General features: G+C 37.0%; 1 protein-coding gene and 1 long non-coding RNA gene across 10 annotated transcripts; one reads left to right on the top strand and one right to left on the bottom strand.

The window, feature by feature from the left end:
• The first annotated feature begins 6,740 nt into the window (after positions 1-6,740).
• LOC124188115 lies at positions 6,741-18,394 on the top strand. 8 transcript variants are annotated; one of them, XM_046580505.1, is made up of 22 exons: positions 7,183-7,307; positions 7,394-7,499; positions 7,619-7,659; positions 8,387-8,775; positions 8,889-9,001; positions 9,085-9,260; positions 10,893-11,969; positions 12,125-12,312; positions 12,451-12,493; positions 12,686-12,859; positions 13,062-13,188; positions 13,355-13,564; positions 13,737-13,907; positions 13,992-14,168; positions 14,238-14,389; positions 14,476-14,558; positions 14,750-15,082; positions 15,166-15,433; positions 15,575-15,660; positions 15,831-16,050; positions 16,211-16,644; positions 16,761-18,394. In XM_046580505.1, exons 4-22 carry the CDS (start codon positions 8,531-8,533, stop codon positions 16,882-16,884), a joined length of 4,401 nt encoding a protein of 1,466 aa, XP_046436461.1. In that variant the 5' UTR covers positions 7,183-7,307; positions 7,394-7,499; positions 7,619-7,659; positions 8,387-8,530; the 3' UTR covers positions 16,885-18,394. The 8 variants fall into 8 exon arrangements, with proteins under 8 accessions (XP_046436451.1, XP_046436509.1, XP_046436500.1 ...); XM_046580564.1 differs by lacking the exons at positions 7,183-7,307; positions 7,394-7,499; positions 7,619-7,659 and adding an exon at positions 6,760-6,989 and having other exon boundaries at positions 10,893-11,126; positions 11,409-11,969; XM_046580523.1 differs by lacking the exon at positions 7,619-7,659.
• On the bottom strand, positions 8,687-21,430 carry LOC124188152. 2 transcript variants are annotated; one of them, XR_006872248.1, is made up of 4 exons: positions 21,079-21,430; positions 20,837-20,931; positions 9,656-9,762; positions 8,687-8,753 (listed from the first exon to the last, which is right to left on the bottom strand). It is a non-coding gene; the product is annotated as an uncharacterized LOC124188152 (long non-coding RNA). The 2 variants fall into 2 exon arrangements; XR_006872247.1 differs by having other exon boundaries at positions 20,837-21,430.
• Positions 21,431-21,490: the final 60 nt, after the last annotated feature.

The raw sequence follows: 21,490 nt of genomic DNA, 5'->3' as shown, positions 1-21,490 counted from the left end.
AGCGAAAAGAGCGTAGGACCAACAGGAGAGAAACGGCGAGCGAAAAAGCACCTGCTGAAAAATGTCGAAAACACAGGTTCTCGTTTTTCGGCTGTAACTTTTGATGCGTTGATCGCAGCGTATTGGAATTGCGCCCAATCGATTTCTCTCGCAAAATTACGTCGATATAGTGCGCCAAAGAATTGATTCCAGCACTTTTGAAAATCGCGAAAATTTTCGCCAAAAATACAAAGGGGTTAGCCTTACTTTTTTTTTGGGCAAAAAACTTTAGGTCTCAGATTCGATTTAAATGACCCTCATCCGACCAATTGGACCCTCAGGAACTCAGAAATCGCAGCGAAAAGAGCGTAGGACCAACAGGAGAGAAACGGCGAGCGAAAAAGCACCTGCTGAAAAATGTCGAAAACACAGGTTCTCGTTTTTCGGCTGTAACTTTTGATGCGTTGATCGCAGCGTATTGGAATTGCGCCCAATCGATTTCTCTCGCAAAATTACGTAGATATAGTGCACCAAAGAATTGATTCCAGCACTTTTGAAAATCGCGAAAATTTTCGCCAAAAATACAAAGGGGTTAGCCTTACTTTTTTTTTGGGCAAAAAACTTTAGGTCTCAGATTCGATTTAAATGACCCTCATCCGACCAATTGGACCCTCAGGAACTCAGAAATCGCAGCGAAAAGAGCGTAGGACCAACAGGAGAGAAACGGCGAGCGAAAAAGCACCTGCTGAAAAATGTCGAAAACACAGGTTCTCGTTTTTCCGCTGTAACTTTTGATGCGTTGATCGCAGCGTATTGGAATTGCGCCCAATCGATTTCTCTCGCAAAATTACGTCGATATAGTGCGCCAAAGAATTGATTCCAGCACTTTTGAAAATCGCGAAAATTTTCGCCAAAAATACAAAGGGGTTAGCCTTACTTTTTTTTTGGGCAAAAAACTTTAGGTCTCAGATTCGATTTAAATGACCCTCATCCGACCAATTGGACCCTCAGGAACTCAGAAATCGCAGCGAAAAGAGCGTAGGACCAACAGGAGAGAAACGGCGAGCGAAAAAGCACCTGCTGAAAAATGTCGAAAACACAGGTTCTCGTTTTTCGGCTGTAACTTTTGATGCGTTGATCGCAGCGTATTGGAATTGCGCCCAATCGATTTCTCTCGCAAAATTACGTCGATATAGTGCGCCAAAGAATTGATTCCAGCACTTTTGAAAATCGCGAAAATTTTCGCCAAAAATACAAAGGGGTTAGCCTTACTTTTTTTTTGGGCAAAAAACTTTAGGTCTCAGATTCGATTTAAATGACCCTCATCCGACCAATTGGACCCTCAGGAACTCAGAAATCGCAGCGAAAAGAGCGTAGGACCAACAGGAGAGAAACGGCGAGCGAAAAAGCACCTGCTGAAAAATGTCGAAAACACAGGTTCTCGTTTTTCGGCTGTAACTTTTGATGCGTTGATCGCAGCGTATTGGAATTGCGCCCAATCGATTTCTCTCGCAAAATTACGTAGATATAGTGCACCAAAGAATTGATTCCAGCACTTTTGAAAATCGCGAAAATTTTCGCCAAAAATACAAAGGGGTTAGCCTTACTTTTTTTTTGGGCAAAAAACTTTAGGTCTCAGATTCGATTTAAATGACCCTCATCCGACCAATTGGACCCTCAGGAACTCAGAAATCGCAGCGAAAAGAGCGTAGGACCAACAGGAGAGAAACGGCGAGCGAAAAAGCACCTGCTGAAAAATGTCGAAAACACAGGTTCTCGTTTTTCCGCTGTAACTTTTGATGCGTTGATCGCAGCGTATTGGAATTGCGCCCAATCGATTTCTCTCGCAAAATTACGTCGATATAGTGCGCCAAAGAATTGATTCCAGCACTTTTGAAAATCGCGAAAATTTTCGCCAAAAATACAAAGGGGTTAGCCTTACTTTTTTTTTGGGCAAAAAACTTTAGGTCTCAGATTCGATTTAAATGACCCTCATCCGACCAATTGGACCCTCAGGAACTCAGAAATCGCAGCGAAAAGAGCGTAGGACCAACAGGAGAGAAACGGCGAGCGAAAAAGCACCTGCTGAAAAATGTCGAAAACACAGGTTCTCGTTTTTCGGCTGTAACTTTTGATGCGTTGATCGCAGCGTATTGGAATTGCGCCCAATCGATTTCTCTCGCAAAATTACGTCGATATAGTGCGCCAAAGAATTGATTCCAGCACTTTTGAAAATCGCGAAAATTTTCGCCAAAAATACAAAGGGGTTAGCCTTACTTTTTTTTTGGGCAAAAAACTTTAGGTCTCAGATTCGATTTAAATGACCCTCATCCGACCAATTGGACCCTCAGGAACTCAGAAATCGCAGCGAAAAGAGCGTAGGACCAACAGGTGAGAAACGGCGAGCGAAAAAGCACCTGCTGAAAAATGTCGAAAACACAGGTTCTCGTTTTTCGGCTGTAACTTTTGATGCGTTGATCGCAGCGTATTCAGGCTGTGCCCAATCGGTCTTTTTCACGTGGACATCAACAATTCTGAAAAAGGCGTGTAAATCGCTATGGGACTAACAGCAGGCAAAGTTTGAATAAAATGCATCAGAATTCAAATATTCACAACTTTATTACAGGGTACATAAAATATTCGCAATAAAATATCGTACATGATACATCGTATTTTGCAGAGATGCTTTGCGCTTGTACGCAAGTCGCAACTCAAACTATGCTTACTATCCACTATAATGATTGTCTGATATAAAGTTTGTCATACTTTGCTTAAGGTAATATATAATGGACTTCTTTATTCTTTTATAATAATCAGAATTATCATGCAATGTTTAAGCATATCTTTGCGACTGTTTTTGTTTTACACTTTCGTACAGAAACGAATTGTATAACCCTTTTTAGACTAATTGGACCCTTTGTAACGTAGAAAAGACATTAAAAAGAGTATAAGACCAACAGCAGAGGGGTGACGACAGAAGTCTTTTGATTTTTGGGTGTATCTCTCGATGCGTTCCTTTCACAACATGTTTCCTCTTGAAATAGATTTTCGAACTGGGGCTGGCTTGCTTCCTGGTTCGTAAATATGATCTACCCGACTCAAAACATTAACATGATGTTTATATTTACTTTACAGTCATGTAAATAGAAACTGAGTTGGTCGTAATTTTACTAATTTCAGCTTGAATCGCAATTGTTTATCGAATTTGAATTCAAGCCTTTTGTTTTTACGAACAATCAAAAAAAAACTATACAGGTAACATATTCAAATTAAAATTTTTATTCAAAAAGTAGAATTCTAGTTTGCTGTTTCAAGTCAATTTCGGGCAACCGAAATGATTTGGGAAAATTCCAACATTACTTATTTTGCAAAGTTCAATTCAGGACAAATTCATAAACTACCTCGTTTTGGTATAAATACAGGCCCGGTGGGGCAATAGCGAAATAATTAAATTTCTTCCGGACTTGAGAAATCATTATTATAATAAACGAATAATCTTCTTTTGAACTTCATAATTTATTTATGCAATTCAGCTTCATCCCAGATTACAATAATTTACATAGGTGTGTGAAAATAATTATTCAGTTTTTCACAACTACAGCAAGCTTGTGACCATAGCATTTGAAATTCGTTTGTACTAATTCAGTAGTTATAGATGCGCTAATAAAATTTATTATATTATTATGTAATTAATTAACTGTAATCATGCTTACACAATATTTTTGATTTGTTCTTATGCTGAAAATATTTATTACTATTCAAGGTATAACCCGAGGTGGATAGCGGTGATTGTTGGAGGTGGTTGGCTGTGGTTGGAGGTGGTGGGAGGTGATAGAAGATGGTTGGAGAAGGAGGAGAAGGCGGGGGAGGAGGACAAGGATTTGTGCTCGCTGAGTCTAACATGTTTATAATATTTATTGGCAATTATAATTATATTTTACTTGAAATTTTTCAAATTTGTCATGTTTACAATAAATTATTTCAATTCATTTGTCGCGCAAGCACAAATTAAGTAACTTTAAATGCGCTAATAAAATTTATTATATTGTTATACAAGCGCTCCGTAGTTTCCATCACCGTCAACCACCTACGACCACCTCCCACCACCTCCAACTACAGTCAGCCACCTCCAACAACCACCGCCAACCACCTCGGGTTATACCTTGAATAGTAATAAATATTTTCAGTACAAGAATACATTAAAAATATTGTGTAAGCGTTAATACAATTAATTAATCAAATAATAATATAATAAATTTTATTAGCGCATTTATAGCTACTGAATTAGTGCTTGCGCGAAAAATGAATCGAAATAATTTACTGTAAACATGAGAAGTTTGAAAAATTTCAAATAAAATATAATTATAATTGCCACTAAATATTATAAAAATGTTAAACTCACCGAGCACAAATCCTCGTCCTCCTCGTCCTCCTTCTCGTCCACCTTCGACCACCTCCAACAACCGCCAACCACCTCAAACGACCACCGCTATCCACCTCGGGTTATACCTTGAATAGTAATAAATATTTTCAGCATAAAAACAAAACAGAAATATTGTGTAAGCATTAATATAGTTAATTAATTACATAATAATATAATAAATTTTATTAGCACATCTATAACTACTGAATTAGTGCTTGCGCGAAAAATGAATTGAAATAATTTATTGTCAACGTGACAAGTTTAAAAAAATTTAGATTAAATATAATTGTTGATCCTGGTCGTTCGATTTTTTTCCGATTCAAAATGTTATCTGAAGCATGCATATTGGTCTGATAGTACAAAACATGACGGTTTCAATAATCAAATTTGTAAACTTGAAAATTAGTCCGGACGGTCAAAAGTCATCAGGTCATGGACCTGGACAGCCAGAATTACGGAAAATTAGTCCTGAAGGTCAAAAGTCACCAGGTCAAGGACCTGGTGCGCAGGAACCACGGAGCGCTTGTCCTGGAAGTCGAGTTTCACCAGGTAGCGGACCTGGAGCATAGAAACTACCGAGTGCTTGTCCTGGAAGTCGAGTTTGACTAGGTGCGGACCTGGAGCATAGAAATTACGGAGCGCTTGTCCAGGAAGTCGAGTTTCACCAGGTACCGGGCCTGGAGCATAGAAATTATGGAGCGCTTGTTCTGGAACTCGAGTTCCACCAGGAAGCGGACCCGGAACGCAAGATCCAGGAGGTACAGAACCCGGTACTCGAAATTTGCGGAGCGCGATTTTCATACGTCCGCTCTACTGCGCGGTTGCTTCCAGACTGAGGAATTCCGCTAGCTGATTTTCGATTACTATAGATCGATGACGTCAAGAGAAAAAAAATTTTGGGTCACTTCACTTTCTGAACATCCGAACATCCAAACTTTGGTTTCGAACTTCAATACTATGTATGATGTATGATATGATATCTTGCATAATGATTTTAGTTCTAATATTTCGGATAAGAAATACTAACTTTATCTTTCCTGCCGATTCCAGACTCAAGCGGCTAGGCCCTTCGATGGTCAGCCGTTGATTAAAGATGCATTCTTCAGTTAACGGGTCAGCTAATAACGCTGCCGTTCTGCGACAGTTGGATGATACAAATTTTTGCTCGTACCTTTCAATTGTGTGTCAAAATAGACTTGAACTTTCGAGAAGTTTCGTTCTATCTCTACCTATCAAAGAAAAAAAAAATCGCCCGCTATCACCTTTTTAGATCTTTAAATCAGGACACTGCGTTAAATACTGTCTCACATACGGAGTATTCATTTCATGTCGATAAAAATTTGCGCATCCTTGATGTATTAGAGTTACTCTGAATTTATTGCCGTACGAATACTTTTCGAAAAACAATTCTGCTTCACTACCCAACGTAGATACTTCACTTGCGGTGGTTGGAGGTGGTTTGCGGTGTCCGGAAACGGTAGGATACGGCAGGGGATGGCCGGAGGTGACAAGAGGTGGTAGGGGGTGGTAGGAGATGGACGGAGATGGCAGGAGGTGTTGGAGGTGACAGGAGGTGTTTGGCGGAGGCTGGAGGGGGTAGGAAGTGTTTGGAGGTGGCCGAAAGTGATCAGCGGTGGTCGTGGACGACGACGACGATGATGATGTCGTCTGGGGAGGCCGAGGAGAAGGAGGACGGGGTCGCGGTCGACGCGGCCGATGACGGAGGGTGGAGGTGGGAGGAGGTAGTTGACGGAGGTTGGCAGTGCTCGGTGGTTGTGGTAGTTGGCGACGGACGCGGTGGTCGTAGGAGGCGGTTGGCGGCGGACGCGGTTAGTCGTCCTTCCACGGGGATGATCGAGCTGATCGACATTTCTAAGTCGCAGTCGACAAATAGTCCTACGTACTCACTTTGTACTGACTCAATCTTAAGCTTTCATACCGACACTACTTTGGCTGCTACGAATGTCGGTGCGAGCCTGTTAGGTAGAGTCGATAGAGCAGAACCCTCCTACGCTCCCAGGCCCACCTGGGCCCACTTGCCCGACGAATACTGGTCACAAAAATTTACCCAGGGGTATCCATCTTCATATTCTTCAGTCAACGCTTAGTGCAACACAAGTAGCGGTGCGGCGCGTGAACATCGGTCGGTTATTGCGGAAATTCGTTGCATTTCGAACTTGCCCAATGTGGGCTGTGGCGCACTTGACTTGAGCGAATTGAATTCGTGGCAGAGGGTTATTGATATTCCTCAGTCGAGTACAAGTATAGAAAACATCGAAGGAAAGAATGCGGCCGTTGTCCAACGAATTGTGTACACACGGGTCGCCTGCATGAGATTCTAAGATTTCGTCGGTTCGCGCGTCGAGCCTTCCCAAATGGAGAGCGGAAGTGGCAAGTACAATGGCGTAGACGAATAGAGTTGGTAACCTGCTTTGCGATTCGTTTACGTATATGAAATACATAAAATGGCGAAGTGCAGTTGTTATTTACTTATGTGAAATATGAAAAAGTAAGCGCAAAAGTATTGCCGTCTCAATCACATTTTCACGCGTCGGAACAAGTTCGATTTTCCATCGTTGAAACAACTGTAAGTACAATTTGCCCTTCGGTCATGTATCCTACGAACCTTTTTACTGTCAACGGTATGACTGAAATTTTACAGTCAAATGATGCCGCATGCTCAATTTACGCACATTTATCTTACGCCGTCTCATTCGCGGTAACATTTAATGTGTACAAATAAAAGATATTAGAATTACGGAACGTAAACGTATTAGACAATAACGAGGTTATGGAACCGCTTGCTGCTCGTCGCTACTTGTGCTGCTGCTCGCCTGTTGGAACCACCGTGCGATTTTTCGTTGTGCTTATCTCACATTATTAGGACTATTCGATCTGGTAATGTGTTAGTACATCCTTGATTTTTTTCAACTATCTATGCGAATTCACTTAAACGTACTTCCAACGGATCTTGAATTTTGTAATTTTTAGGTTATGGCATATGTACATCTGCTTTTCGAATCGTTTTTCGCGTAACACGAGGTTTTTCATCATAAACCGTATCCAATTGCTAGACTAAACGTCACATGGTATCCAGGTAAAGTTTAATAATCGATTCATAGAATTTGGTGATCACGTTATTTGTTCACAAATCTTGGCAACCACGGTTGGTTACATATGATAAATGAATTATGAATTAAAAAACTTCGTGCACAGGTAGACGACAATTTGCAGATATAATGAATGCTATAACGTAGGTAAATAAAAACTTATCACTTTGATATATCATAAGTCATTTTTTGTGTACTGACTGCTTGATTTAACGCGCACGAATATATGCGATAGTTAAGCACTTGACAGGTAAAAAATACCCTCGCATTTCTCTGTTAAATATACTTTGCTGAGTATATAGTATATTAAGTAAGTTAGTATTTGTTAGATGTTATGAAACCATAACAAACTCAGATTTATTCAATTAAGGCTTTAGTTCAACTTACACAAAGCCGCTAACCTCCATTGTTTGATCACATAGAATTCCAAATTTTAGGTCATGTTGTCGATAATGAGTTTATTGTCACACAATGTAAGTTCCTTTTGCTAAAAATCAGACAGACTGAAATCAAGCGTCACAGTTGCATCACCGTAACAAAACAGCCAAATATTGCCTTAAGAAACCTAGGTCAAGATTAATTTAATTCGTATAACAGTCTGTTTGTCAAATGGACTGTTCTGTGAAATTTTGATGGCCAAGAAACCTAAGTTGAGTGAATTCTAAGTACGTAATTGTTTCTTGACTTTGGGTAATGAATACTCATTATCAAATAATGTTTGCAAACGGAGATGTCATTTCTATTAAGTAAAGACCGCAATTTGTATCGAAACTAAGTGATTACAGTGTTGTGAAAAATTATCCATATTGTTAAGACCCTTCCCTGTTTTTCTTTCATCAGTTTTCATGCGTTTTCTTTCACTTTTTATCAACAGATTATATTATGATGACATCAGTGAACTACGACATGTCACTAATCTTATGGAATGTAGGAGGGAACTAATTATTACAACATTGAAACTGGTAGATCAATAGAAAGGAAACACTCCTGCACACAAATCGCTTAGCTTTGAAATAATATGGCACAATATTATAACATTGTGACCAATCCTAGTGGTACAGTAACCCTTGAAGAGATTCAACGAGTGTGCTCAGTGGAAGGACAGAACGTCCAGTTTGTTGTTGAGGATTTCAACAACGGATTAAATGGTTCCCCGCAACTGCTCACATACACTACTGCAGCTCCAACCAGTGAACAGGCAGTTTTTGGTCCACAGGCGATTAATATCAGCGGGCAACTCCCTACAAATCATATCGATCACCGGTAAATAGAAAATAGAAATTATTCCTGTGCATCACCAACAGCATTAGTCACACAAAGTTAACAGATAAGATGACGTAATTTTTAAAGGATTTGTTACAATTTTATCATTGCAGGCAAAACGTTTATATAATTGAAACAAACGATGTATCACAGTCTCACAACGTTATAAAAAACACTGTCAGTGCTCAGTTAATAGGGGAGAATGTTGTTAATGTGGAAAACAGAGGTAAATGATAAAATTTAATATGAGACGAAAACGTAATGGTATTGATCATGCTGTGGCACTATAAAGCTTACATTTGTTATTAGGTTCTCCAAAAATACCATTGAATAATACATTGCAAGGGCAGAGTATGCAATGGGTGCAAATGCAAGAAAATAATATTAATTTTGACACAGTGTTGAAACAGAACACATCGACTCCCGTCAAGACTCAAGTCTGCGGGCTTGTTAGGAATCAAACACCAACCAACACTCAGTCTCACGTAAGCTATTTTTTATTGGAATCATTGTTGTCGTTCTTGAAATTATTAGAACCAAATCTGAGCATGGCTTTACTTCTTTTTTTTTTATATTCCATTTTCCAATTACATAGAGAATTTCAATATTACTTACTTATCATACATTATACTCTCATGGATGAACCATGCACTTGTTATTATTTTGTAGATTGAATAATTATCGTTACTCTTGTATCATTCTTAACTATTCTTCATACGTATTCTTTCTGGCATGTGAAATTGTGGTATCTAGCAGATCGTGGTTCCAAGGGGATTCGTACGCACAGGGAAAATCGGGAAAACTCAGGGAATTTCTTATAGCACGGAAAAGTTGGGGAATACGAAAATAAGACTGTAATGTCAGAAAGTGAGATATTTACCTGGTAATATTGAAGGTATTAGTATTACTGTGTAAAAAAATTGTCATTCATCAGTGGCACATTTCTTGAAAGGCTGCTGGTAAAATCCTATTTTCAATCTGGAATGCCTGGAAAAGTTAGAGAATTTCAGATTCTACAAAGCGTACGAACCCTGTCGAATCAATCAATATTTAGATAGACTGTAATTGCATTGAGTGCAACATGACAGAACTAAATTACTTTAAGTATCAAATGAGAAGAGATTAGGGACATCAATTGAAAATATCAATTTGACTAAGGAGATTTCAGTGTTATTGTTCTTGTATCATAATTTCATAACATATTTCGTAGTTCTTGAACTTGACTGTAGAAATGATTTGAAAAGATATGCTTGAAAGCTAGTAATTATGTTCAAAATTAATTTACTGAATTTAGAAATAGACCTTATAATTCAATTTAAAAGTAGGACATGAATGTGATAAATCAGGTTTCCTTAAACTTGAAAGATTCGAGTATTGTCTGAAAAAAGTAGATAACATTATCGGTTATCATTGTTATGTAAAAGGAGTATGATGAAGCGCAAAGATAGTTTTTATTACTTGCAATTTCATGAAACTGCTGTAGTGAATGTGATTGGAAAGACATAGGTGATCTGGTTATCGTACTTGTTGGCTAACGGAAACCTTTCTGTATGACGTAGAATAAGTGAGAAGTCATGAAAATAAGGCTTGTTCTTCTCTAACTCTATTTTATATACGTTCAGCTATCTAGGGCCTGACTTTTTTTTATAGTTCCTCACCAAATCACTGCATTGAAGTGCTCTGCTGAAGCTTTGAATGTGCAGTAATTTCTGATTGGGGCAGATAACATGCCCAGTTGCAAAGTTATCTGCTGCAATTGGATGGAAATAACTTTTCCCATACATTTATTTCTGTAGAAAACCTACAAAATGCTTCCGAATAATTCGATATTGTTTACTGGATCAGCATTGCGGGTGATTATTTATATTTTTGGTAGAACTTGTATTTGATTTTGGTTTGGGAAAGTGTCCTGTGCTATGAAAAGATTTATAACGTAGTGTTACTTAAAACCTCAGTCTTTTTTCAATTTCAGATCGCACGTGTGCATTTGCTTTCTACGTCATATTAGTAGCGGTAGAGTAGATTATCAACTCATTGAATTTTCAAAATAATATTGACAGTAATGATAAATTCCTTACACAAAACAGTTTCAAAACGTGATCATCTTTTGATGCTAGGTATCGTTGAATCTGCCAACACAACGCATTCAATCCGAACAACCTGGATTAATTCCAGTGACTAAGAAATCACCTTCCCGTTTGTATCAGAATAAGAATAAACAATTGGTGGCTAATGCAACAGCTGCAGCAGCAGCAGCATCAGCGGCGGCAGCGGCAACAACCTCAAATTGTCCACAACACACTGGGAATATAGCTAATCCACAAGAAGATCGACTACTTAACACAAATTTGGTAAATAATAGGAATATTAATACTACATTTCGTCCAAAAATGTTTGTGGCGAACAGATCAGATGCAACGAAAACTCCAGGTAGACAAGTTCGGAATGTAATTCGCCAAGACACACCACTGCCAAGAAATTCTGTACCTTTGCAAATGCCCAAAAATCAAAATTCCCGAAAACTAACCGAAGAGGCATATCTGAGTGAGAGAGAGAAAGTTGCAAAGTTCAAAGAGCTTCAGAAATCGCCAATGGCAGTGTTACCACAGTTTCAAAGACAAATACTTCAACAGAATCTTCCACAAAGACAGCAACAAATGGGAGCAAATGTGACACACCACCAACGGCAACAAACGTCAGCCACAAATCAGCAACGAAGACAACAAATATCAAATAATCCTGCGCCAAGCCTCCAAAGCCCGCCAAACGCTGGACAACAGAGGCAGCAACAAATGACTTTGACACCGCTGCAGCAGGCCCAACTCCAGAGGCAACCAATGATGATGACACCTCATCAGAAGCAACAACACCAACTTCAACCATCTCCAGTTCAGCAGCAAATGGAAGTTGATTCACAAGAATTTAATAGCCAGGAACCTGCAAAAACGAGCCAGCAGCAGCAGCAGCAGAGCTGTGGATCACAAACAGAGAGTGAATCTGCTTCTAGTCCCAGCCTTACATTCGTACAGAAGCCCATTGATAATCCTCAGACTTGCATTGTTCAACGCCAGATTAATGGGAACACAGCAAAGATGTTGGTTGTTTTACCAAATGGAGAGCAAAGATTAATTACTTTTGACATACCTAATGAAGAATGTACCGTACATGATCTATTGGAGCAGGTAACTTATACTGTGTGTAATTTTCAACATTTCTAAAACCTTGATAACATAGGTTATAGACTAAATTTTTTTTTAAACAAATCAGTAGCAACTGAACACCATTTTTATCATAATAAATTTCACGAGATTTGTAAAATTCAGAATTATAAGTACATACTTTTTTTCAGGCAAACATCCCGTTTGGTCCGGACACTAATGTCTCTCTGGTGACGGACCAAACGTTTCAAATAAATTTTGTAGTCGAGGCTGGCCCAGGCACATTTTTAGGTTCTGGTGAAGGTAGTGAACAAAGTGACAGTAATCTATCTCTGGATAAGCTGGGCACAAGCCCTGGTGGTTCTTCACCTGTGTTCAGGTGAGCGAATAAACCAATCACTGGTTTATAAGGTTTTAAAAATATCATTTTCAATCCATTGTTAAATAAAATTAATTTCTTTTCGTCAATTTTACTTTATTATCGCTTGTTTAAAAAAAAATTATCAACGTTTTTTAGCCCTTCTGAGGAGAACAGCAACTCCTCACTTACACAACATGAGGTGAGTTTAAATTTATCAAACATGTTTTATGCAGTTTTCAAATGTGTGCAATGTAAAATGATAGATTTGCACATTTGCACAGTGATGATATATTTACAACCATGCTGAAAAATTGTATGGAAGTTGTTTTAGTACAAGATGTTATGTATTATTCTCCAAGTGACATAAATAAAGTAATTTTATAATTAATAGGAACCCAAATATGTGGATGGAAAGCTAGCAGTGTGTCAACACTGTGGCATCAGTTCAATTGATTTCAATCGATGCCAGCGTTGTAAAACAAAACTTCCTGAGGATGTTAAAAATATTCCCATGACAATAGCTTTGGAAGTTAAAAAGGAAAATATGCTAGCGATTGATGTAAGGGTAATGAACATTACTGTTTTTTTTTTTTCAGCTACTCACGTGGAATTCTAAAGTAAATTATTAACATAATATAGTTCTTGAAATAATATTATTCATGACGTAAACAAACGATTTTTATTGCTATGTGCAAAAATGTCCATTGAGAAACTACCACATATGGATATAGTCTTCTGTAAATCAATAAATCTTTCAATGATTTTAGACGTTTTACAAAAAAAGTAATGAACAAAATCGGCCGCTAAAAATTGATCGAGATGGATCAGTACCATCTAAACGAGGTAGAGGACGAGGTCGACCTGCACCTAAAGCAAGGCTTATCAAAGAACCAGGTAAATTAAGAAATTCAATATGCCAAAGTACATAGGTGTATCATAATTGAAAATTTTTATTTAATCTACTTCAAGTCAAAAATTATCTTTGTATTGTACAATTCTATGCTGATCCGAGTTAGTCAGTTGAGAATGGAGTTATCTAGAGTGAAAATGTTTTTTCCAGAGTGTCTCACCATATCATCGGATGAAGATGACCAAGGAGAAGGAAAAATAAAGAAATCTTTAGGAAGTAGTCATCCTATGTCAGCCATTCCTGGTCACACACGCAATCAGATCGAGATAGAAATGATTTCTGAAAAGGAACCAGTCATTACTAACAACTCCGTTTCTAGTATGATCGGATATGATATTGGCCAGGAGGAAGGCATTAAAGGTATGGAACAATACAATATTTGTCCTCAAATTTTATAATGCCGAGAATTTTCTGATTTACTGAGAACTTATGATATTTTCATTGTGAATTTATTCGCAAAAAAACGACTCAATTTAAGAAAGCCCTTCAATATTTTTATATCGTAAGGACTACGCAATATATAATATCGTAGGTGGAGGCAGAGAGTATGATGGCCACAACATGGCCGATGGTTCGATTCAAGCACCGCAAACCTCTCTTATATGCCGGACGGTAAGGATAGGATCGTACAAATATATTCCTCAAGAAAGAGTAATCATTTCACAAAGTGGTGTCAGATTGGGAGTACCACTTCTAGAAGATAGTAAGTTTGCCTCATACCGAACTTTGATGTACAATTATCGTGATGCATTGTGTACTAAACCAGCAACTGTTTTGTATTCTACAGACACGAATTTTGTCCCCCTGGAAGTAAAATTGAAAGATATTGTTAAGGTGCTTATCCATTTCGGCAAGGCAATGCCTGTACTGTTTTTCTACACAACAACAAGTGCAGGAGGCATGATCCGAGAACTGTTAGGAATGCAAGATCCAAAAGGACCTTATTATGATCCAGCAGGCAAAGGTAACTTGATTTGCTCATTTGACTGTATTTTATCATTCACTATTTTACCATGTATCTTCTCGTTACCAGATCACACACTTAAACGGATAACGCTCTTACCGGAAAAAATATCTGATGAGGCCAAAATAATTTTGAAAACATTATTTCCATCCAATCAATTACTTGAAGAATTGAGTAGTAAGGAAGCCAACGATATTCTTGTAAAAGCTTCACCTAAGGATGTAAGTAAGCTAGCCATTGTTTTCCATCTCCTTATTTGATGTATGAAGTTGTTTCTGAATTGATATTATCGACAAATCTCTTACAGAGCTGGCAAGTTCAGAGTATGATGAAAAAGTCAGGACAAACTACATCCGCGGCTCAAAATACTACAAACGGTGGAATTCAAACGTAAGCGTGGTTCATGAAAATCATTATTTCGTCTCAGGGGTGAAATTAAGTTTTGACGTAAACCTAAACCAAATACTAGAAATCTAGAGTTGTCTACCCAAATTTCCTCGTCACGTTCAACTAAATATATAGCAAACAGTATATCAGTCTAATCCATCCACATGTTTGATGGAAAATAAATATTTTTTCAGAATAATGGTGTATCCTCCACCACCAGCTAAAGGTGGGATCGCAATAAACACTGAAGATTACGCTTGTCTAGGTGAAGATCAGTTTCTCAACGATGTCATTATTGATTTTTACTTGCGATATTTGACTCTTGAAGTTTTGTCGGAGGAAGATCAGAACAGAACACATGTATTTAGTTCGTATTTTTATAAAAGACTGACAAGTCCACACGCACCTGCCGCAGACACTGGTGTGCCACTTTCACCAGCTGCCAAACGTCATGCCAGAGTTCAGAAGTGGACTAAAAATGTGAATATATTTGAAAAGGATTTCATCGTTATTCCTATTAATGAACAGTAAGTACACGTCAATACAATTTTCGTTAATCGCGTTGTAAAACAAAAGGAATATCTGATACTGAAAGAAACTGTTTTTTCAGTGCACACTGGTTCTTAGCCATAATTTGTTTCCCTGGTTTTGTGGGCAAAGTGCCAATAATTTCGTCAGTATCAAAAGAGTGTGAAAATAAAAAAAAAACCCAAAAGAGTAAAAAGGCGAAAGAGTTGAAGCTACAAGCTGTTACTATTGGTAATACAACAATTACGCCTGTTACTGCAACTATCACTTTGGACCCTGGTGATGAAGGCTCAGAGAGAGATGAAGCTGAAGGTGATGATGACGAAATGGAAATGGAGAGTGACGATGAAGTGAGTTATCGAAAATTCTCAGCCATGTTCAGTAAAAAATGTTTACATCATCCCTCTATAATTATTGTCAGTGAATGGAATCCAGCGAGAGTGGTTTGTGTCCATTGCATTCAGTTATAATATGTTATTTTTCAATTTTAGGACGAAACTGAGGATGGCGAAACAGAAACCAAACCCCCTCAGAAGCCGCGTGAGCCAACGCCTGTACAGAACGAAATTGTAAAACTGTGAGTTGCAAATTCGTTTTCATTATATTATTTAATATTACGTTACACAATTTTGCTACCTTGGTGAAAACAGCGGTACACCAATTTCTGAATTAGATCGATGCGTATCTTCATTAGGATATATTTAATTTTGTTCACAATAAATATGATTTCTTTAAATTCTGTTCCAGTCCTTGTATACTGATCTTTGATTCTTTGGCTGGGGCTAGTCGATCCCGAGTCGTAGCGACATTACGTGACTATTTGAGCTGTGAATACCTCGCCAAAATGGGAACAGAACAAGTATTTTCAAAAGACACCATAAAAGGAGCCTCTCCCAAGGTTCCACAACAATCAAATTTTACTGATTGTGGTGTTTATGTACTGCAGTATGTCGAAAGTTTTTTTAGTGTAAGTCCTAACAGTTCAACGACAGTGAAAATACTACCAATTCCATCAAATTTATTCACCAAGTTATTCATTACAAATTACATGAGTATATCATATTCTCTGAAGTTATTTACCAGCGACAATATCCAGTCCGTATTTCAAAAATTATATTCATTTTCAGAATCCCATTAAAAATTATACTTTACCTATAAAAACATTGAAACAGTGGTTCGAGGAGATCATTGTGACTCGCAAGAGGGAAGAACTCTCAAAGTTACTAGTTAGATTAATGAATGCAACCAAAGGAGAGAGGAATATCATGCTACCGGTTCTAACATTCCCGACTGCAGAGGGAAGATTGCTTCCGAAATCCGAAAATAACCTTGATATTAAGACGTTAAAGTCCGAGGGCGATAGTAAAAAAAAGACAACTTCCGAGATAGAAAATCGAAATAATTCTTCAACGTCTATTGGACCAGAAGAGAACACGGAGAAAATGGGGGAGGCCCTAAATCGTAATACCAACCAAATCCTAGCTCATTCTCCCCCATCCAGTTTGAGTTCTAATGAGAACAGCCAAACAGATTTGACCACTGATGGGAAGGCACCTACAAAGTTAGTTTCATGGAATGTTGAAATTGAAACATCCTTCTAGTGTTGCTTTTACTTTCCTGTTTGTGAATGATTTCCGTGATTATAATTAATAATAATTTCTTTATGATTTGATATAGATCGAGTGCCTTGACCTACATGAAGTTGAAACGGATCATAAAGTCGACACGAATTCCAGAGAGTCAGGATGACAAACAGACTACCAAGAAGCACAAAGGGGACTCATTCGAAACCTGTAAATAAAAGTTATTTTTCGTTTTATATCAGTAAAAATCTAACTTTAACCAATATTCATAGAAGGAAGAGAGAAGTCCGTTTACCTATGTAATAAAGTATGTAGTTAATACATCGTAAGGTCAAATAAATATACAAAATGCAAATCTAAATGCGTATTTAAACTGTTGTATATGGGGCACTGGATATTGGGTGATTCCGTAATGTATGGGCATCATACATATGTAGTTAAAAAAGGTAAATGTTATTCATTATGCTGACTAACAGTGACCAAGTGATTGATAACAGGAATTCTGTCCTCTAATTGTTATCAAATTTATATGAGTTACATTTTTAATTGTTTTTATGTACAACAAAAAACCTTTTTGTGATGAAAATCGTACCGTTGATTACTTGTAATTTCTTCTTTTACCCACGTGTTGGAAGTGGTATAATTTTGAGGTGACGCCCAATGTGTCACACTGTGAATATGATATTTGTAAAAAATGAAGCGTAGATTAATATAGATGAGTCTGGTGCCATTCAGAGCCAGGAATAATGTGCGCATATTTTTGGCGATTGTCAAGCAATTCGACTAATCCATTTCGTTGTATACGGAAATTTTCCGATTTTCGAATTTCATTGACCGTCAGGCATGAATGTGGTGTTAGCAAATACATACATACCTATACAGATTATATGCATATTACATTTATAGAACGTATAAGCTGACACGTAGTTTACAGAACTAAAACTCATGGATATAATAAACTCTTTGGTATAACTGCATCAATTTCACAGGCAATAGATAATTTATATATCACCCTGCGGTGTAAGGAAGCATTCTATTTTGCACGGAAAAATGACTCAAAATGTAGATTTCTCCGAGTGGGCTGTTCTATACCACTACCATATCTATAACTGCAGGTGAAACTTTTACATTGTTAGGAAAACCAATGATCATACTTTGTGTATTCGGATTTGAATACGTGATGTCAATATGGATAAATGATTATGTATAATGAAACTGAAATCTTTGAAATAATCAACTTTGTATCCAAACAATTTTCATCCTACACATATAGCCACTTCTCGTTAATTAAGCAAAGTAACATGCTATATCAATTGATGGCGGCTACATATTACATATTACATTGTAAGATTCGTCTTAAATTTGAAGATTTAATATACCATAATTATAAATTGTCATAGAGGTTCGCCGTTCCTAAACTAAGCCATCAGTCTTTGAATATTTGCAAAGTTTTAGTTTATTTTAAATAACTAAATTTAATGTTAATGTTTATAACGCTGCTAAAGGATATTAGTATAATCATTATTACAGTATCACTTATGTATGTCGAACTGCCATTACATGCTTGGCATTTTCGATACTACATAGTTTTCTTAGGTATTTATTCCATTTACTTATATGTCATACTGTCATTAGAATATTGATTTACCACTTTGTTTTATATTTTTATGTTTTCGTTTCTTCCTCTATTCTTAGCGTTGCAAATTCAAATAAAATTTTTTGCTTTAATTATAATTTCGTTTGTATATAAATGTCATTTCACGCCTCTTGATTATTCCTATTTGAATAATTTCATTGTACATTGCACAATTGGTCTTGATTTTTCATTTACTCCTTTCAAATATTCAAGTCTAGATTTTTAGTGATATATCTTCTCACTGCATTGATGCAGTTCTACAATGCATATTGATTGGCTACCGTTGGCGAAATAGCAAAAACAATACTGCCAAGAAGAATATCGAAATTATTGTATTTATATTGATACGTACAAAAACTGACTGTAAATTTCCCCTCTGTGCAGTTTAAAAAGTTGCGCAAACGCAATTGCGTTGATTTATTGATGAATGATATTGAAATTAATTTATGTAGACAAATGCAATATGCATTTGTTATAAAATTGAGTCATTACGTATACAAATTACTTCGCGTTTATGCATTCATATGCGGACTAAAACATTTGATACTAATCGATTGTAAATTCTTTTAATCCTGCGTTTGGTGGTAAATGCTTACTACGTCGAATGCCTCTCAACTATAAATTATGGTGGAGAATATCACTATTCTGACTACTACCAAAGTCTACGCATAACTGATGTAACAATGTTGCGGATAAGCGTGATTCCGCATGCAACGTTGAATAAAACTAAAATGCAGTTTTCTTTCACGCAAAAATAACGTCAGAAAATTTATGCCTGCAATCAGTGATGATTCAGATGAGACAATAATTTTTCGGTCGCTCGTCGACGAGTAGAACGGAAAGTTTGGCATGATTAGCTACTATTTGTTCCACAGTGCTAATTAATTGCTGGTAGAAATGATTCAAGAAAATAGCAGTTATTTGTAATAACTACGATTTCAATATCACTAAACACGATGTTGGCTATAAGGAACGCATTACAGGCGTGTAACAATCTAATACTGATCTTCTGAGAGAACACACCGGTAAAACTGTATAATTTTTCGATTTCCTTGAGAGTTAAACTCGTAATAAAGCTATATACTCGTAGAGTGAGTTGATTTTACCACGTTTCAGTCAATTATGTTTCATATGTGTCCAAATATTATTTGAAGTAACGTCAAACTGTGGTGTCCCCTTAACATTATAATGTTGAGATTGAATCTAGTCATCAGGATCACAAAAGCAGAAAATGCATTTTTGTTTTCCAAAGGCCAAAGAAGTAACGTCTTGCTAAAGACATGCGTTTACCTTTTCCCGTGCTGTTGTCACGTACCGAAAACGTAATAAGCCTCCTGTTGTAAATGTGAACTAAAGTACCTTCGTTGAACTGAAGTTGGTAACTTGCAAATAAAAGTTCCAGAGTACATCGTGACGATTTCATATTGTCTAATTTTGTAGGCGGAGGCAGAGTCAAGAGTGCGATGCTTAAAACATGGCCAATGTCTAAATCCAATCACTGAAAACTTCTCTTATTTGCTGGACAGCAAGAATAAGGTCGTATATAAATGTATTCCTCAAGAAACAGTGATTGTTTCACAAAGTGGCATCAAATTGGTAGCTTCAATTCTGGGAGATACACAAACATCGCAATGGGATCACTAAATAACTAACTGTTTCGTATTCTACAGAAATGAATTTCATCCTCCTAGAAGTAAAATTGAAAAATATTGTCAAGGTGCTTATCCATCTCAACAAGGCAATGCCTGTACTGTTGTTCTACATAACAACAAGTGCAAGATGCATGATTCGAGAACTGTTGAGAATGTGAGATCGAAACGGACCTTATTCTGATCCAGGAGGCAGTGGGAACTTGGTTTGTACATTTCATTGTATTTTATAGTTCACTATTTTGCTATCTATCTTCATGTTTACAGACCACACACTCAAAAGAATAATGCTTTTGCCGGAAAATATTTTTGAATAAGTCTAAATAATTTTGAAAACGCTATTTCCACCGAATCGGTTACTTGAGGAATTGAGTAGTAAGGAAGCAAACGATATCGTTGAAATGATAAACGGTGTAAGTTAACCATTGTCTTCTTTATCTTTATATGATATATGGAATTGCGTATTAATTAATATTATCGAAAAATCTTTTACAGAGCTGGCAAGCTCAAAGTATAATTGAAAAGTTCAGACAAACTTCATCACCAGCTCAAAATACTACGAACGCTGGAATTCAAATGTAAGTGTGGTTTACAAAAATCGTCATTCCGTCTTACGGGTTATTTCGATTCAATCTTCGCAGAAACCTTGAGCTGTGGATCCGAATTTTCCTATTACGTTCATTCAAATAATGTGGCAAATGATGAAATTTTTTGTTGTAATGAGAGCAGCCAAATGGATAAGGCTTACAAGTAAGTTTCACGAAAAATTGAAATTCAAATATCATGCCAGTTTTCGCTTCGTTTTTCCTATTCATGAAAGATCTTCATGATTATTAGTAATAATAATTTTTTTATTGACGAAATAAATCGAGTACCTTAACTTACGTGAACTTATAACGGCTCATTAAGCCGACACGAACTCCAGAAAGTCATGATGACAATCAGACTGCCAAGAAGCACAAAGGGGACTCATTCCAAACCTGTAAATAAAAGTTATTTTTTGTTTTATATCGGTCAAAATCTAACTTTGATCAATATTTATAGAGAAAATGGTGAAGTCCGTTTACCTGTGTAACAAAGTATACATATGTAATTATTATGTCATAAGATAAAATGAAAACGCATACCTAATACATATCTAAATGCGTATTTCAATCAGCATGATGCACAGCAGTAATAAAGTGACATTGATAACAGGAATTGAATTCCGTCCTGTAATTATTATCAAATGAAAATTTCCTGTAAAATTTTTCTGACAATCTTCATTGTGTGAATTCAATTTGAAGAAACAATATAACGTGTAGACGCTCTGAGAATTTACATCGAGGTCGAAATCAATGTTCGTACTTTGTTGCATGATTTATACTTTTTTGATGCAAGTATTCACGAGTAGATTTGATTTTGTCGCAACATTGATTCCTTCTCAAGACCATAGCCAGCCTGACGACATCGGTCAGACGGATCTGCAATTAGGCGATAAGTGACTTGCTTCCTATTTCTTCTTATACCTAGACATGCCTTTTCGTTGCTGAGATTGCC

The sequence above is a fragment of the Neodiprion fabricii genome, chromosome 1 (assembly GCF_021155785.1).
Source record: "Neodiprion fabricii isolate iyNeoFabr1 chromosome 1, iyNeoFabr1.1, whole genome shotgun sequence".
Lineage (NCBI taxonomy): Eukaryota > Metazoa > Arthropoda > Insecta > Hymenoptera > Diprionidae > Neodiprion > Neodiprion fabricii.
Note: the sequence above shows the minus strand (reverse complement) of the source record. Positions and strands in the feature narration are given on the sequence as shown.

Bases quoted from the DNA above. Each gene is read 5' to 3' on its own strand.
- LOC124188115 (XM_046580495.1), top strand. From the start codon at position 8,531: ATGGCACAATATTATAACATTGTGACCAATCCTAGTGGTACAGTAACC. The intron at 9,002-9,084 runs GTAAATGATAAA...ATTTGTTATTAG, and splicing joins TGTTAATGTGGAAAACAGAG to GTTCTCCAAAAATACCATTG. The intron at 15,083-15,165 runs GTAAGTACACGT...CTGTTTTTTCAG, and splicing joins GTTATTCCTATTAATGAACA to TGCACACTGGTTCTTAGCCA.